Raw genomic sequence first — 18,137 nt, 5'->3', positions numbered from 1 at the left:
AAGTTTAAGAGCTTTGGAGGACAGTTTTAACCAAAGCTGTTGGCAAGCATTTTGTTCCTATTTATCAGTGGGGACAAATGTTTTGGCTAATTACTCATGAGACAGAAAAAAATGGGCATTCGAGGATTCTGTATCTGATCTTGTAATAGGTGATCAAAAATGTCATCTTTGAGTTTGACTAACGCCATAGGGGGATGAGCATTTCTTTGCAAGAAGTCATCTCCTGAGGATGAAAGGACCACAGTTTTTCAGACTCATAGGGCTCCCACAAAATTCCACAATGTTAGATTATACTCACCCACATCCACATCTACAACCTAGGGAACGGTATTTTTTGAAAAAAGTACAGGTAGTCTTCAGGGAAATGTCACACTTTTAATAACAAAATCTGCATTTCTTGCTAATGCCTGCTACATGTAGTTTGTTGACTATGGAATTTTAACAGCAAGTACATATAGATATTTAATGTTGTCAGGGATGTATACCTTAACCACAATACTTAAATTGATGCAAATATTTCTTCTCCTAAGCACCACCTTGGTAGTCTTCAAAGCTGCAAAATATTTGCTGAAATTCATAGCTAGGCATAATAATCTCAAGGACAAGTATGGGAAAATGAAATTGGAAAATTTCAAAGCATCATCTGAGAGTACAGGCCAAAAGAAATGGTAACTCTCAGTAAAATCAGCAAAAACAAGATGATAATATGGATGAGGGAGTATTGAAGTAAGTTGCAAGTGGATTCCATGGTATTTCACTCTAGAGTTTACTCCCTGTATTCAAATTCAGTTATTAAAATTAAATATGTTAACCTTATGGTCTAAATACATTGTCAAAAGTACTAGAAAATTAATTTCCAAATGGAAAATAGCAACTTCTAACATGTCTGTAGTATATGTGTGTTTGTATAATACATACATGTAAATGGTATAAAATGTATATACACAAATCATGTGTATATTAACAGACCATATGTATATGTATTATATATATAAATATATGTATTATACACACACACACACACATGTCCTTGGATTCTTTGTTGAGCTGACTTTGATATCTGTCTTATTTCCTCAATAATGAACAGAGCATTTTAAAATCTGTTCAATTTATCTGCATGATGATCTTGATTTTATCTTCACAGAAAAATGTTTTTAACACATCTGCATTTCATACAATAGTACAGGGAATTGAACATTGATTTGTCTAGTTCCAATGCCCATTTTTTGGGTACTCTGCTTCCTTTTCTCTCTGAACCCGGAGGAGCTGGGAGAATGGTTACCTCTATTTCCATGGTGCTGAAAGGAAACATTGTCTGAAAGAACAATTCCTCTCGGATTGGAGGCAGCATGGTTGTTTAAATGGCACATTCAGTTCTAGGTCTATAGTGTTTGAACTCTGTCAGTCTTTTTTTAATAATTGAACTGGGATGATGTTTTCCTGTAAAGGGAAAAATGGGCAAAACTTTGAAGTGATTGTGGAAAGTAAAGGAAAAAAGGACAAGAAAACTTTCAAAGAGCGAATGCAATAGAAGAGAACCAAGTGGGATAAACTCCAGCCAGGGAATTTGCAGGCCTGGATGAAGGGATTTGATTAGCTAGCTCAGGGAAGAAAGAAATCAATAGGCAGGATAAGCCATTTGAAATCGTGAATTGAGGGATGCCTGAGTTCATCCTGGGGCAGGAACTATGTTTTCTAAGTTTCATACATACTATTTTTCAGCCAGATAGGTTTAGAAATAAATTCTTTTTTAGTCTCCAAAGGGTTTATAAGTGTCTACCTGCTAAAATAAAAATAGTTTTGAATTAAAATAGAAAATAAAATAGAAATTTTATATATGTTTGGAATTTTATAAAACATCTCTTGACAAACAAGTCTAAAGATAACCTTGAGTGATTCTGCTGAATATTGATCAAATGAAAGAGAAAAGCAAGATCAAATACAATTAGGAATAAATGAATTGTAAATATTTTTTTCAGCTACTAAAAAGAAAAAAAAATTACAGAGAGTGGCTTTCTAAAATCCTTACTTATTGATTTTGTTTCATTTGATCTTTGCAAGAGCTAATTTAACTTGGGCTATTGTTTTACACTGTTATTGCAGCTATTGTAATGATAACTTGACCCAAAAGTGTTAGATAAATGTTTAAGTGATTGACACAAATTATTGGATCATTTAATACTGAAATTATCCACAAAATGAGCTGTATCTTTGTACAAAAAAGTGGAGCTAAGAAATGGAATAAGGCTATTCTGGAGAGTGGTTCTGCTACTATACAAGTAAACAGAATCTAGGATAATTAACCCACTGATGTGATGCTTGCATTTCCAAACAGCTAAGTCCACAGTTTGACAATGGGAAAATAAAGTGGGAATATCTTTGATAAAATCAGAATATCAAAATCATTTGTTGAATTGATTTGCAAATAATTTCTTTCAAAATACAAAATATTGATGACTAAAAACAGAAGTAGATAAGAGCTAATTGTAGTGTATTCTTTTTTCCAAAAATTTGTCCTTAATCATATATTTTAGAGTAATGTTTTATACCTGTGTATTTTGTACTCCTATGTTAGAAACTATTATATGTTTCAGATAAATATGAATCATATATTAATGTGTTTTAATATCTTTGGATCATTCTTTAAAAATCTCCTTGTGAAAAGATTTAATGATACCTTTAATTCTGAGAAAAAAAATCACTATCCCAAAAATTAAATCACCTTTGCAGGAAACTTCTGGCATGTTACTTTTCATTCAAAAATGTATCAACCTAAGTATGTATTTGTAAGTTCATTCATTCATTCATTTATATTTATTTGTATATATATGTTTATATACAGTCAGAGAGAGAGAGGATACTATATATAAATATATATATATGTATATATATATATATATATATATGTATATTTCCATGTCGTAAAGTCTGGTTATAGCACTAAATTTGACAGAGGAAGTCCAATAACTACCTATTCTCTGATAAAATAATATTGGAAGATGCAGATATTAAACATATAATTAATTAATTGGCTTTTGTTTTATAATATTATAGAATAGCAGTAACAAATATAATAAAAGTGTAGTAAGTATCCTCACCTGGTACTGTGACTAGATGTTACAAACTTTAAATTATTTTTAGTGTGGCAAATGTGAAGTAAAGTGAGAAAAGAAATAGAAGGGTATGGTTGGGACCTCAGGCTTGGGATTTCATTCATTCTAAGTGTCATGGGAACCCATTGTTGGATTTGGACATGGGCGCAAGCCTATTGATTGCAAGTCATATATTTGATATATGAGGGAACAAAGCATGGGGCATGGCAGACAGGTATATGTCTGAAAAATAATAATAATTTTGAATCCTATACTACTTGTGTATCTGAGGAGTAATAAGCAGATTCAAAATCCAATGTGGTAGCAGCATTTACAGGATGGGAATTAGATACTCATTGATGGAGAGAAGACATAAATTAACAACACAGTTTTTAGACTGATTATTAGTTAGAAGGTTGTACCATTTACTGAGATTTTGCTGACCAGATTTTCCCCATCAGCTTCACTGAGTACTGGGTGTCCAGCGACAAAGAATGTCAACTTCTGCTGAAATTCTCCCTTAGCATTCAGGTTGGAGGCAGTGAGAGGCATTCATCACTTCGAATTGGCTTTCACAAGACTTTTCAGGAGCCCCCATGGATCCTAGTTACCATTGTTATTGCCCACGTTCAGTTGTCCTTCCCAAGGTTGGTCTGGTTGATCTGTTAGGACTAAAGATTGGATGGCACAGCATAGGTTTCTCCATAAGTTCCACACATTTTGTATAATAAATTTCTCCATAAGATCCATAAATTTCTGTAATACTTTATCACTTGCAGCTGTGCTATTTCTCTGATAATTTCCTAACAGACAAAGAATACTTCTGTCAACGCACAAGAGATGAGAAAACATACAATGGGCAGAGTAATAAGGATGTTAGATTTCCTGTTTGTGTGTTCCCATTTTCCCATTAAATTGTGAGACAGCACTGAGAGCGTGGTCTTAGCAAAGGATGTGAAGATGTGGCTTACCGGAGTGGGAAGACCACTTACTCGTGAAACGTGTCAGGATATCTGGTCACTCTTGTGTGACCATATGAGATTTCTGATAATTAATTTAAAATGATTGATTGCAATGAATGTTTTTTTCACTAGTGGTTTTCAATTACTAGTCCAATATAACAAAATAACATGTAGCTGAGCTGGAATTTTCTGAAGGATATTAAGCATGTATATATTATAACTTATATTATAACTGTATAACTTAAGAAAGGCTATAATCAAAAACTACTTTAGTGGAAGGAGAATCTAATGAGCTACTTAACAGCAAAGCATCATGATACCAGAATTTACGGAATTTTAGTTGATCAGCTAAGTGTCAAGTATTAAGTATTTTGGGGGGTTATGGCAGCATTTTGGCATAGAGGGCAAAGTCACTGCCTACAATGCCAGCATTCCATATTGGCACTGATTCCTGTCCCTCCTGCTCTGCTTGTGATCCAGTTCCTAAGTAATGTGCCTAGGAAAGCAACAACAGACGGGTTAAATGCTTGAGCCCCTGCATCCATGTGGAAAACCTGGAAGAAATTCCTGGTTCCTGGCTTAAGTCTAGCCCAGTCCTACCCATTGCTTCCATCTGGGGAGTGAATCTGTGGATAGAAGATCTCTGTCTCTTTCTCACTCTGCCTTTAAAAAATAAAATAAAATCTTTATTTAGAAAAGGAATTTAAATTTTTACAAACAAATTTGACAACACAATTCAATAACAAATTAATCCATGTGTATGCTCTGCAGGAATACTTCCTCTCCACAGTGTGTACAGTTGTATGGCAAATGGAAATACTTGAAGACAGTTGGCAGGATTTCAATTTGAAAATGTAAGACAATATCTTTTCCTTTTACACTTACATCTCAGATCTCCATCTATTAGATACTATAGGAGTACTTCCTATTCATTGCCAACGGGACAAAAATATATTCCCTCTCATATGCATTAAAATTAACTTCTAGTGACAATATACGTTAAATAATTCCCTGCTTCATTTGAAAATGATATGATTTATACAAAAATATACAGGCAACAAAAGATACTGAATTCCCAAGGAGCCAATTAAACTTGCCATTTAATTTAATTATTTTGATTCTATGATTATGGAACACATTTAGAAACCAGCACACAGATGTCTACTCATTAGAAAGTCAAAGGAAGGAAATAATGATCAATATGTGAATGTGTACTCATTAGTCAGACAATTTTTGATATAAAAATTTAAGCCTGATCTCTAAAAACAACACACTGTTTTAAGTACATCCATTGATTTTGTTGAATGTAGTTCTGCATTTAAGAGTTAAATAAGTTCTTAACCATAATTTTCATAGATTTTTTTGGACATGAATGTATAAAATAGCTTTTTATTTGCAGATTTTTCCTTTGACTAAAATCAGTGGCAGTATTAGAAAAGACATTAGAAATCACTAAGACCAGTTTTCTTATGAATAAAACAAATATTTCAAAGATACTTACTGGAAAAAATACTTCAACTGTCATCAATGGTTATTTTGTAAACTAAATATTATGGATTTTTCTCTTTCTTCCTTATTTTAGATTATGTGAAAGTCAAATGCTTAGAAAAATAAAGCATAACCAGTCTTGCACTTACAGGCAGGTATTTAAGTCAATTCATATATTTATTTTAGATGTTTATATTATTATTTTCTGGCCAGTGCCGTGGCTCAACAGGCTAATCCTCCGCCTTGTGGCACCGGCACACCGGGCTCTAGTCCCGGTCGGGGCACCAGATTCTGTCCCGGTTGCCCCTCTTCCAGGCCAGCTCTCTGCTATGACCAGGGAGTGCAGTGGAGGATGACCCAAGTGCTTGGGCCCTGCACCCCACGGGAGACCAGGATAAGCACCTGGCTCCTGGCTTCGGATCAGCATGGTGCAGCACACTGCGCAGGCCGTGGCGGCCATTGGAGGGCAAACCAACGGCAAAAGGAAGACCTTTCTCTCTGTCTCTCTCTCACTCTCCACTCTGCCTGTCAAAAAAATAAAATAAAAAATAAATAAACACTCTGCCTGTCAAAAAAATAAAAAATAAATAAATATATATTATTATTTTCTTATTTTTAAGAATAAACTTATTGTACATGACAGAGGTGTGTTGTGGTTATAATAGGAAAAGTAGTAAATAAATTGAAATTTATATGAAGATATTGGTAGACAAAAGAAGGAATATATCTCTATTTTATAAAAATATTTATTTATTTAAAAACGTAGTTACAGAGAAAGAGAGAGGGAGAGGCAGAGAGTGAGAGATCTTCCATCCACTGGTTCATACCAAATGGCCACAAAAGCCAGGGCTGGGAGACACAGAAGCCAAGAGACAGTAGCCTTACCCAAGTCTCCCATGTGGATGCATGTGCCCAAAGACTTGGACCAATCTCTTTTTTTTAATTAATTTATTTATTTGAAAGGCAGAGTTAAAGTGAAGGGGAGAGAGAGAGAGAGAGAGAGAGATCTTCCATCTGCTGGTTCACTCTCTAGATGGCCACAATGGCCAGAGCTGCACCCATCTGAAGCCAGGTGCCAGGAGCTTCTTCTGGGTCTCCCACGCAGGGGTGGGGTGCAGGGTGCAGGGGCCCAAGGAGTTGGGCCATCTTCTACTGCTTTCCCAGGCCATAGCAGAGAGCTGGATGAGAAGTGGAGCAGCTGGTACTCAAACTAGCACCCATATTGGATGCCAGTACTTGCAGGCAGCGGCTTTATCTACTATGCCACAGTGCTGGCTCCAGGGCCATATTCCTCTGTTTTCCCAGGCACATTAGCAGGGAGCTGGATCTGAAGTGGAGCAGACCCACTTGGTGGGTGCTGGTGTTGCATGTGGTGGCTTTGCCTGCCAGGACACAGTGGTGGCCCCATATCACTATTTTTAAAAGAAATAGTTAAAAAAAAAAAAAAAAGAGGGATCTGGTATGTTTGCAATGGTGAGATGGTGAGTGAATTAAGGCACTGATTCTTGGCTATGAGAGATGAGTAGCTTGGAGAATTTGGCAAAGCCACTTTAGCTGAGCTAGGGTTTTATCCTTATGCAAGTAGAGAACAAAAGAGAAAATTAAATTGAATGCTAGTCAAATTAGTAAAACTGTGCTGATAGAACCCAGTGTAGTGCAAAAATTGTCTCAAAATGTAAATCGATAGCCACATATTAAACAAAATATTGTTTTACTAAACCAATGCTCCCGAGATTTAGGAGGTACAGCTTGGGAAGATAGTGCTCTATTTCTTACTGTTGTAAGCAATTACCGTTTCCTAACTTATTTTAAAATAGTTCTTTTTGGAACTTAGATTTCTCCACTTCTCAAAGACATAATGACTTTATTGCTCTCTTAATAGAAGACTCTTAATTCCTACAAGTTGTCTATATTTGAACAAATTCTAGAGACTTCAAAGACACTTTTACTTTGGAAAGGACATAGTTGAACTTTCTACAGTGATATAGTTATTTTGTTTTCATTTTTATATTTTATTGTTCATTCTTTTTCCTTGTGAAATAACACTTTGGTCTTATCATGTTTCTACTTTTGTCACTCTCTCTCTCTCTCTCTCTATATATATATATATATATATATGAAATTTACATTTATTACATACATATACATTGCCTTTATGTAGATGAAATCCTATCTCTATATATAGATAAAATATGGATAAAATAATGTGATTTCTATGCAGAAAATTTTCTTTAATCTTAAACTGCCTTGTCAGTAGAACGCTCTATATCTTTGGTAATTCACTTTATTTAATTTTCTCTATATGCACAGTGTCCCTAATACATTCATACCAACATTAGATAACTTTATAATGTGAAAGCCACACAGTAACCCAGAGCCTGTTTTAGTAAGCACAGAGATAAGGATACTATAGAGGCCCAGTAATGTTGGATATTAATTCATAAACAGAAGTGTGCGGAGTATGTGATGGTGCTTTAGATTCTGATATGATTACGTATTAATTATTGAAGAAAAATAGCAATCTTCTCTGGTAGATGTCACAATTCAGTTGATTGAATTGAAGACTTACACAGTAAGGAGGTAAACAATTATTCAAAATGAAGAATGAAATAAGTGCTTTAGATATCATCCTAGAAAATACAAAAATCTTATCTTAGTGTTAGGGAACCCAGGTTAGTCCATTTGCCTGTGTACATCAGAAAGTCGAACACTTTAGCTGTAGTCTTCAACACAGAGAAATTTTATTATGAAGCAGCCAAGCAAGGAGTCAGAAGAAATGCTCAAATCTGACTCCCTGTATAGCTTTGATAAAAGATATTTATTGTGAAAGCAACAAGAAAGGGAGACAGGATATGGGGGTGTGTTGGCTACTAAGAAAAAGGAGTTCTTGGTTCTCCTGTAAAGGGGTGGTCAGCCACATGCCTCTTCCTACATCACATGTTCGTTACATGTTAGCATACTCAGAAGGGGGGAGACTTGGGTCCCAAACATCATTAAGTTCATTCTGTAATCAGTGATGGCTGTGGCATTTGCTGTCCTGTGGTTCTGGTTGATCTTGGGGCCAGTTTTGTTTGGGAATCAACAACATAGTGCTGTTCTGCAAGAAATGCTCAAGATTTTCAGTAGTTATGTTTCTTCTCCCTAAAGAGCACAGTTACAATAAGGGTGTGACTCCTCCCTTCTAGGATCAGTTATTACCTGATGGTGTTTTCTTATTGTTAGGAAGATCTACACTTACTATTTGCTGCAGGATTTCCCGATGCTCTGCTTTTTGGTCTACAACCCCCTGAGTCTACTGTCAATTCCCAGTCCTTGTGATACAGACTCACTTGTTGCTAGCTTAAGTCTTAACGCAAACAACAGTCCACTGACAGCAGAAGTGTGAGATAATAGATTCCATCACTTAAAATGGAAAATATTTATGGCCGGCGCCGCAATTCAATAGGCTAATCCTCCACCTGCGGCGCCGGCACCCCGGGTTCTAGTCCCGGTAGGGGCGCCGGATTCTGTCCCAGTTGCTTCTCTTCCAGTCCAGCTCTCTGCTGTGGCCTGGGAGTGCAGTGGAGGATGGTCCAAGTCCTTGGGCCCTGCACCCACATGGGAGACCAGGAGAAGCTCCTGGCTCCTGGCTCCTGGCTTCGGATCAGCGCGGTGCCCCGACCGCAGCGCACTGGCTGCAGTGGCCATTGAGGGATGAACCAACGGAAAAGGAAGACCTTTCTCTCTGTCTCTCTCACTGTCCACTCTGCCTGTCAAAAAAAAAAAAAAAAAAAAAAAAAAAAAAAAGAAAAAGAAAGAAAGAAAATATTTAAACTCAGGGAATACTAATGGGTTTTCATCTCTTTGTATACCATAGTATTGTATATGTTTAGTAAATATATTATCATTTAAATTTAATAAAAGGTCTTAGTTAACAAAGTTAGCTGGATAAAAAGTTGTAGGACCCTGCACTGTGGCACAGTGGGTTAATCCTCCACCTGCAGTACTGGCATCCCATATGAGCGCTGGTTGTAGTCCCGGCTGCTTCTCTTCTGATCCAAGCTCTGCTATGACTTGGGAAATCAGCAGAAGATGGCTCAAGCGCTTGGGCCCCTGCACCCACGTGAGAGACTAGGAAAGAATCTCCTGACTCCTGGCTTCAGATCGGTGCTGCTCCGGCCATTTCAGCCATCTGGGGAGTTAACCAACACATGGACACGCTCTCTCTCTGCCTCTCTGTAACTCTGCCTTTGAAATAAATAAATAAATAAATCTTTTTTTAAAAAAAAGAATCTTCTAAAAAAAAAAAGAAAGATATCACACTGGACTGGAAGGGATACAAGGAAGCTAGGTGACTATGTGTGTGCTACTCAATCAATTTAATGGTAATTAGTGACTATGAACTTAGAGAAACCACTACCTAGAACCTGTTTTTTTCCCTCATTTTGCATGAGAAACTAAAGGAATTATATGGTACATGACTTTTAATACAGAAGAAATGGACCCATTTCTTATAGCCCGTAGGATTCGTGATCATTCTTGATCATTAGCCACATGATAACAATTGGGTAACATTTGGTTCCATTATGTTTTGTGTTTGTTAACAAGGGTTAAAAACAAGGAGTGTATGTGTGTGTATGTGCCAGTGTGTGTAGGGACCTCCTGGAAGCATGGGACAATCCAAGTGATTTTTGTGAAATAGATTATTATCTTTTAAAGTGTAATAATCCATGTGTTATATCTTTCAATTTTCATAGCTAAATACACTGATCTTTCAATTAAAAATGTATAGTAGCACTATGATTACAACATAGTAGTGAAAAAATACCCTTATCATAATTGTTATTTATAAGTTATGAACGACTTCCTTTGTACCCAAATAAACCTTTTGGAAAATAACATTTTAAGAGACATTTCAAACTTTTAAACTTTTCTTTTGTGAAGTATTTTTTTTTTGTATTTGTAGCTAGAGTTGGAGTCTCTCTCAAGTTAAACTCTAAAAATATGAATTATTTCCTGATATTACCCTAGAATAAGAGAGGAGAAAGACTTTATATTGAAAAACAGAAAACAAGAAGAACAAATTAATCCCCATGGATAAACTGAGTGGCAGTTAAAACCCAATTCCATTTTTGTTCCTCATATTTATAAAACAGTGACAATTTATTCCAGCAAAACAGAACTTATTGAATAGTAAATATGGTGTTAAGGAAAAAGTTGCTGTTACATGTTTGGTTACTATTCAAACCTATTTTGTTGTAGCAAGCAAGAATGTTGTTAATTGGTGATTCTGATTTCATTTCCCTTTAGAAACTTTGGAAGTTGCCCCAGTGCTATTGTATATCTCCTGAGGTTATAGTACTTGGTGACTTCTTAGACATTTTTCAATTGTCATTATCTTTAGGTATTTCTTAAACGTAAAACTGTATATGCATTTTCCACATAATGATGATGCTAAGGCTTATTTTTTAATTCATTCAATCCACTAAGAGTTATAAATGCCCCATCATTTGTATATATGTATAGTTTTGAAGAAGGGTGATTTAAGCCAAGAGCTATCTGCTGGGTTACCCTGGTTTCATAATTAGTTTTTTCCTGGAGAAATGTCAATAGAGGGTGGTGACTCCAGATTAAAATAGAGAATTAGCATTCCCAGAGTTCCTTCAACTTTCAGTTATACTAACAAAAGACTGTCATGTGGAATTAGGCTAAAATGAAAATAACCATTTCCAGCCAAGTAGTTTCTGGAAGATGCCCTTAAAGAATTCAAGGTCAACTGAAATTTTGAGATGATCAGTGGAGACAACAAATAGCACTTTGCACTAGCATATGGCCCAGCAGTTAAGTTACTGCTTGGGATGCCCATATCCCATATGATAACGCCTGTTTCAATCCTGGCTCTGCTTCCAATCCAGCTTCCTGTAACGCACATCCTGTAGATAACAGATGATTATTCAAGTACTCGGGTCCCTGCCACACATGTGGGAGAACCAGATGTGGATTCTGGGCTCCTGGCTTCTGCCTGGCACAGCCTTGGGTATTGCGAGCATTCGAACAGGAAATTCATATCAGCAATTTCTATTTTTTTAAAGGAGACCCAATTGTAGGTAAAGGCAATAAATTCCCAAACTAATTATAAATATTTAACTTCAATATAAATATATGTCATTAGTGTTCCTGATATTTTGGAGTTCAATTAGATTAATTCTGTTATCAGAATATACCACGAAGTAAAAGAAAGTCTACATTCTTACACCAACTGTTGCACTGCAATACAAAAGTATGACACTAAACTCCTGGTGCTAGCTATAGATTCTTCAAGTTTAAGTCTCCAGTAAAACTTCTGCCACTCAAATGCCAGGCACAAGTAGAATTTCTAGGTCACTCACACTTCTGACCAAGTGGCTACAAATATGGGGAAGGAAGGATTTCTTGACCCTTATCAAGTTTGATAATTGTCTAGGAGAACACATAGAACTTTCTTCTTATGACATCCCTTTCTCCACTATATGATCATTTAAGAATTAATATTCATGTTCAACTCAATGCATATTTCCTTTTCATTATCCTTTATTTGACCATTGGAATATTTAGTACCCTGCTACTTTTGAGCAACCCATAAAGCCTCCTTTAATACATTTTGTTATAATGCAGTTATATATGTTCCTTAATTAATTGTTGCCTCCTTGAAAATAAGGTTTATGCTGTTTTTCATTCTTCATCCCTTGGGAATAATTTCTGTACTTCACAGGATACATGTAAACACACACACACACACACACGGGGCGGGGAATAAGAAATAATTTGGGTGCAAAAACTTGAAACCTAAGCATCTACTAAAATGTCATGGAAAGTGAACATTACAAAAATTTTGTATAGATTACAAATTTTTGCAAAAAATGTCCTTGTCTTTTCCACTTTTTCAAAAATTTTTTGAAGTACTCTTGAAGTACCTATGTGATATGTATATATACTTATACCAACAAAGACATGTTGTTTGCCTTGTGATATAGGCAACATATGTATATGTACATGTGGATGTGTGGGTAAGTACACACATGATACACACACACATACACACCCAAATGATCTTCAAGGAGCACATAAGAATGGAAATAAAAGATAAAATAGATTTTGTATGAACTTTTTGAAACTCCCCTTTGTGATATATATATATATACATATATATACATATATACATATATACATATATACATATGTATATATATGTTTGTTTGAACCCTGCACTACTGTTTTTTCCACAAAAATGAAAGTCAGTTATACAATTAATTGTGTTTGTATCTTGAAAAAGTCTTTAGTATCCTAAGATGCTTTCAGGCACCAAAGAAATATCATCATCTGATTGGTTTCAAAACAAATTAAATGAAAGTTTATCAAGGAAATTCTTATGATGGTAAAGTTAAGAAGTTTTATGAGGAAATACAAAAGCATATTTAAAAAGACAGATATTATCTTCAGTTTGAAAACTGAACCATAGCAAAGATTAAAGAAACTTTAAGTTGAGACCAAAAGATGGTAACCCCATTCTGTGTGAGATTTTATGTGATCATATCAAATTTAAAGTGATTGTCAGAAATGGGTCAGAGAGGCAAGAGTTATGGTTTCTAAAGAAATACCAACTTTTTTTTTCTTGGTACACTGAAGTTGAGTAGGAAATTTATGAGGAAGTATCTTTTATGGAGAATGCTTGGCATCAGATTTACTGTTGAAAAATTACAAGGATCATTTTTAAACCTACTGGGAATCTTAATAGACACTTGATACAGTTGTAGCATATCATTAATGAGTCTGGAAGGAATAGAAAAGAGGATTGTCTTTTCTTGAAGTAATTATACAACCAATATATCGAGGCCACAAGGGAGTCCTCTTTAATTAGGTGGGTGATTGTATCAAGCTGTATAATATAACTCTCAGCATATTTTTTGTAATTAACTTATCATGAAATTTCAAGGCTTGATAAAGCAAGCTCAACTATATTAAGATATTTTTTAAGACAGGTGATTATATATGTTATATTGGAATGTATTACTGAATGCCATCTGGTAGATCTACTAAATGAAAATGACAATGAGAGAATAAAAATGCATTGGATAGTCCGATATCTTAAACTCCATGACTTTCCTTATACAGAATATAATCATCAAGGAGAATAAAATATTTTTAAAAACAGTATAATATCGGCTGGCGCCATGGCTCACGAGGCTAGTTATCTGCCTGCTGCACTGGCACCCTGGGTTCTAGTCTGGGTTGGGGCGCTGGTTCTGTCCCGGTTGCTCCTCTTTCAGTCCAGCTCTCTGCTGTGGCCTGTGGGGGCAGCGGAGCATGGCCCAAGTGCTTGGGCCCTGCACCTACATGGGAGGACAATGGGAGGCGCCTGGCTCCTGGCTTTGGATCAGCGCAGCACACCAGCCATAGTGGCCATTTGGGGGGGGGGGTGTGAACCAACAGAAGGAAGACCTTTCTCTCCGTTTCTCTCTCTCACTGTCTAACTCTGCCTGTCAAAAAAACAAAAAACAAGGCCGGCGCCGCGGCTCACTAGGCTAATCCTCCGCCTTGCGGCGCTGGCACACCGGGTTCTAGTCCCGGTTGGGGCGCTGGATTCTATCCCGGTTGCCCCTCTTCCAGGCCAGCTCTCTGCTATGGCCCGGGAGTGCAGTGGAGGATGGCCCAAGTCCTTGGGCCCTGCACCCGCTTGGGAGACCAGGAGAAGCACCTGGCTCCTGGCTTCAGATCAGCGCGATGCGCCGGCCGCGGTGGCCATTGGAGGGTGAACCAACGGCAAAAAGGAAGACCTTTCTCTCTGTCTCTCTCTCTCACTATCCACTCTGCCTGTCAAAAAGAAAAAAAAAAAAAAAAAAACCTACGATGCCAGGCAGAACCCCAACTGCAAGCCGCCCTACTCCTTCAGCTGCCTCATATTCATGGCCATCGAGGACTCTCCGACCAAGCGCCTGCCCGTGAAGGATATTCACAACTGGATCTTGGAACATTTCCCATATTTTGCAAACGCGCCTACTGGGTGGAAGAACTCAGTGAGACATAATTTGTCGTTGAATAAGTGTTTTAAGAAAGTGGACAAGGAGCGGAGTCAGAGTATTGGGAAAGGGTCGTTGTGGTGCATAGGCCCAGAGTATAGACAAAATCTAATTCAGGCTTTGAAAAAAGACACCTTACCACCCACCCCCACAGGGGCTAAGCAGGCCCCCCAGCTCTCCTCAGGCATATCAAAGCACATCAGGTCCACCTATCTGGCCAGGCAGCACGTTCCTCAAGAGAAACGGAGCCCTTCTACAAGTTCCCCCAGGAGTGATACAGAATGGAGCGCAGGTTCTGAACCGAGGGCTGTTTCCAGGCGTCCGGCCACTGCCAATCACTCCCATTGGAATGACAGCCGCCATGAGGAACGGTGTCAGCGGCTGCAGGATGCGGACTGAGAGCGAGCCATCGTGGGGCTCCCCGGTGGTCAGCGGAGACCCCAAGGAAGATCACAACTATAGCAGTGCCAAGTCCTCCAACGCCCGGAGCACCTCGCCCGCCAGCGACTCCATCTCCTCCTCCTCCTCCTCCTCCTCCTCCTCCTCCTCCTCCTCCTCCTCAGCCGACGACCACTACGAGTTCGCCACGAAGGGGAACCAGGAGGGCAGCGAGGGCAGCGAGGGGAGCTTCCAGAGCCACGAAAGCCACAGCGACACCGAGGAGGACGACCGGAAGCCCAGCCAGAAGGAGGTCAAGGATGCCCTCGGGGACAGCGGGTACACATCCCAGCACAAGAAGCGCCAGCACGTCACCAAGACCAGGAAGGTCCCCAGCGACACGCTGCCCCTCAGAAAGAGACGCACGGAAAAGCCGCCGGAGAGCGACGATGAGGAAATGAAGGAGGCGGCCGGGTCGCTCCTGCACCTGGCGGGGGGGTTAGGTCCTGTTTGAACAGCATCACCAATCAGACGGCAAAGGGGCAGAAGGAGCAAAAGGAAACCACAAAAAAAATTGAAAACAAGTCACTGATTTGTTTTAAACTTACGGCCATTTGGTTTCAGCATGTCAGGAGATTTGTAATGATTTGTGGCAATATCAGTAACTTTTTTTTTTTTTTTGGTTTGGTTTTCTTTCTTTTCTTTCTTTTTTTTTTTTAAATTTGCCCCCTTTCCTTTATTTTGGACCCTTAAGAATTTTATTTTTAAAGGAGATTGAAGCCATAGAACTCATGTTGACACTCAGCCGTTTTACAAAAGCTTTTCATTATCTGAAGACAAAACCGAAAAAGCCAACATTACCATTGCTTCCTCCAGCTTGTCAGAGACGTGTGGCTAAATCCCCAGGGATGTCCACAGCGATGCCGCGGGATTCACACGCACGGCACGCAGAAGGCACGTGTGCAAAGCGACCAGCGTGCAGGCCCAACCCTCAGGTTTAAAGAGTCAGGTCTCCCACCCAACTGGGCTCACTGAGTAGCAGAAAGGAACGCGATTAGGAAGAAGGACGACCCGTACCCGTGGCCCTGGGCATGCCATTGTGCCAGGAGGGCCCTTGGCGTTGCCATGCAGTGCGCACGGGGCCTTGGCCTCTGGTCCTGTGCGCCCCGTGACCATGAAGCCTGGAGGCAGCTTGCTTGGTGGACACTGACGGAACCGTTCAGATCCGTCAGGTGTCAGCGACTGAGAAAAGAAACCGGGTGCGTCTGTAGGGAAGCTGCTAATCTTTGAGTTCTACTCTAGAGTCAATTAAGAAAAAGTTCCAAAAGCCATGAGCCTGAAGGTGGGCCCTGGGCACACACACACAACACAACACACAACACGCAACACGCAGAATGAGAGTGAGAAGGAAACACACAAAAAGTAAGCTGTGTCTTAAGCGCCCGAGGGAAGAGCGGTCTCAGGCGGTCACGAAATCACAGTAGCTGTTAAGGAAATAATGGTACAGCTCTTTTTCTGTCAAAACCATTTGATCCAAGTGGGCAAAACAAAACAAAACAGAAAGCTCCAGAACCTGCCATTAGTATTGTGGTGTATTTTTTTAAGAGTGACGGCACATTGACAGACAAAGCAAAACAAACAAACAAACAAACAAAAAAAAAGTGGCAAAAAATCAACTCAAAGTAACTCCCATACTGCCCTCCAAATGGGGTTTGCAAATCAATGTCAGGTTCATCTTTGCGAAAATCAGTGGTTTCCACATTCAGCCAGTGTAGCCGGCAGAAGTTTCTGATCCACAATGCATGGATTCCTTTGAAGAAAAGAAAAAAGAAAAAAAAATCACGAAAACGAACTTTTTTTTTTATTCAAAAATAACAAAGTTCTTGTACGGTAAATAATGTATTTAGCATGACGCATGAATTATTTTCATGTAAATAGAGAAAATAGAGAAAAGACTATGCCTCTAATTTTTACGCCCTTAGGCTCAGAGGTTATTTTGGTTTTCTTCTTTTCTTTCACTTTTTGTTGGTTTTGTTTGTTTGTTTGTTTGTTTTTGTTTTTGTTTTTCCTTTCTGGGTTATTTTGTTTTGGTTTTTTGAAGCAGGTGTTTAAGGTTTAACCTTCTTTAGGGACAAATTCTGACTGTTGGGGAACTTACTCTGCAATATAAAAATATCTTCATGCTCTGGTAGGGGCTTGGATGGTTGAACTCTCTACTGCCTTGTGTGCACTCAGCCCCCGACCCCTCCGGTTCTCTGTTGAAAAGTGTGTCCTTTCTCTGTCTGTTCGTGTTTCACATGACGCAATAATCTGAGGGCAAACTTAAAAAAACAAACAAACAAACAAACAAACAAAAAATGATATCTATCCAGTACTCTATACTCAGGCATTCAAATATTCAAATTAATGTTTAGCCAAGTAATTTTTTTAATTGAGTCTCCATTCAAGAAGATTCATGTCAATCATATGTTAAGCTTTCAATTCATATACTTAGTTTTTAAAGGTGTTTTAGATTTATAGAAAAATTGAACAGGTATTCTGACATCCACTCTACCTGCTTTTGTGCCCACCCAATTTACTTTATGATTAACATCTTGCATTAGTGTGCTATGCTTGTCACAACTAACAGACTGACATTATGGTGAAGTTGTCTGTAGGTTTCATTAGTGCTCTTTCAGTGTTGTGTATTTCTATGGATTTTGACATAAGCCATTGCATACCGTGCAGAATAATTTGTCCTAAAAATGCTTCCACCTCACCTACTTATTCACAATACCTAAATGCATGGCTGCTAGAAAATTTTTACTGTCTTTATACTTTCACCTTATGGTTTTTCTCACAAATATATAATCACACAGTATGTAACCTTTCAGACCTCTTCCACCAGTGATGTGCCTTTCAGTTGCTTCCATGTCTTTTGATGGCTTGGTAGCTCACTTCTTTTCATTCTGGAATAGTATTTCATTTTATGAATGTACCATATTTTGTTTAGTACTTCACCTTTTGAAGGGCACCTTGGGTGCCTCAAATTTTGGGAATATATAGGTTTGTCAAGAATTGACATTTCAATCATAGATGAATACAGCGTGTTTCTCTGCATATTTCAATCTTTTCATTTCTCTCAATACTAGTTTTCAGTTTTTGGATTTTTAATTTTGTATGTGTTTTAGTTTAATGCATAA

At 38.2% G+C, this 18,137-nt stretch overlaps 1 protein-coding gene across 1 annotated transcript; it reads left to right on the top strand.

Moving 5' to 3' along the window:
* Positions 1 to 14,397: 14,397 nt before the first annotated feature.
* On the top strand, positions 14,398 to 15,956 carry LOC133772380 (forkhead box protein N3-like; the record flags this gene model as incomplete). Its single annotated transcript, XM_062208860.1, is given in 4 exon segments — positions 14,398 to 14,700; positions 14,702 to 15,448; positions 15,451 to 15,594; positions 15,726 to 15,956. Coding segments are annotated over 4 exon segments (1,425 nt in total), but the record flags the coding sequence as incomplete, so codon positions are not given.
* Between the last annotated feature and the right edge of the window lie 2,181 nt (positions 15,957 to 18,137).

The sequence above is a fragment of the Lepus europaeus genome, chromosome 13, assembly GCF_033115175.1.
Source record: "Lepus europaeus isolate LE1 chromosome 13, mLepTim1.pri, whole genome shotgun sequence".
In the NCBI taxonomy this organism is placed as follows: Eukaryota; Metazoa; Chordata; class Mammalia; order Lagomorpha; family Leporidae; genus Lepus; species Lepus europaeus.
Note: the sequence above shows the minus strand (reverse complement) of the source record. Positions and strands in the feature narration are given on the sequence as shown.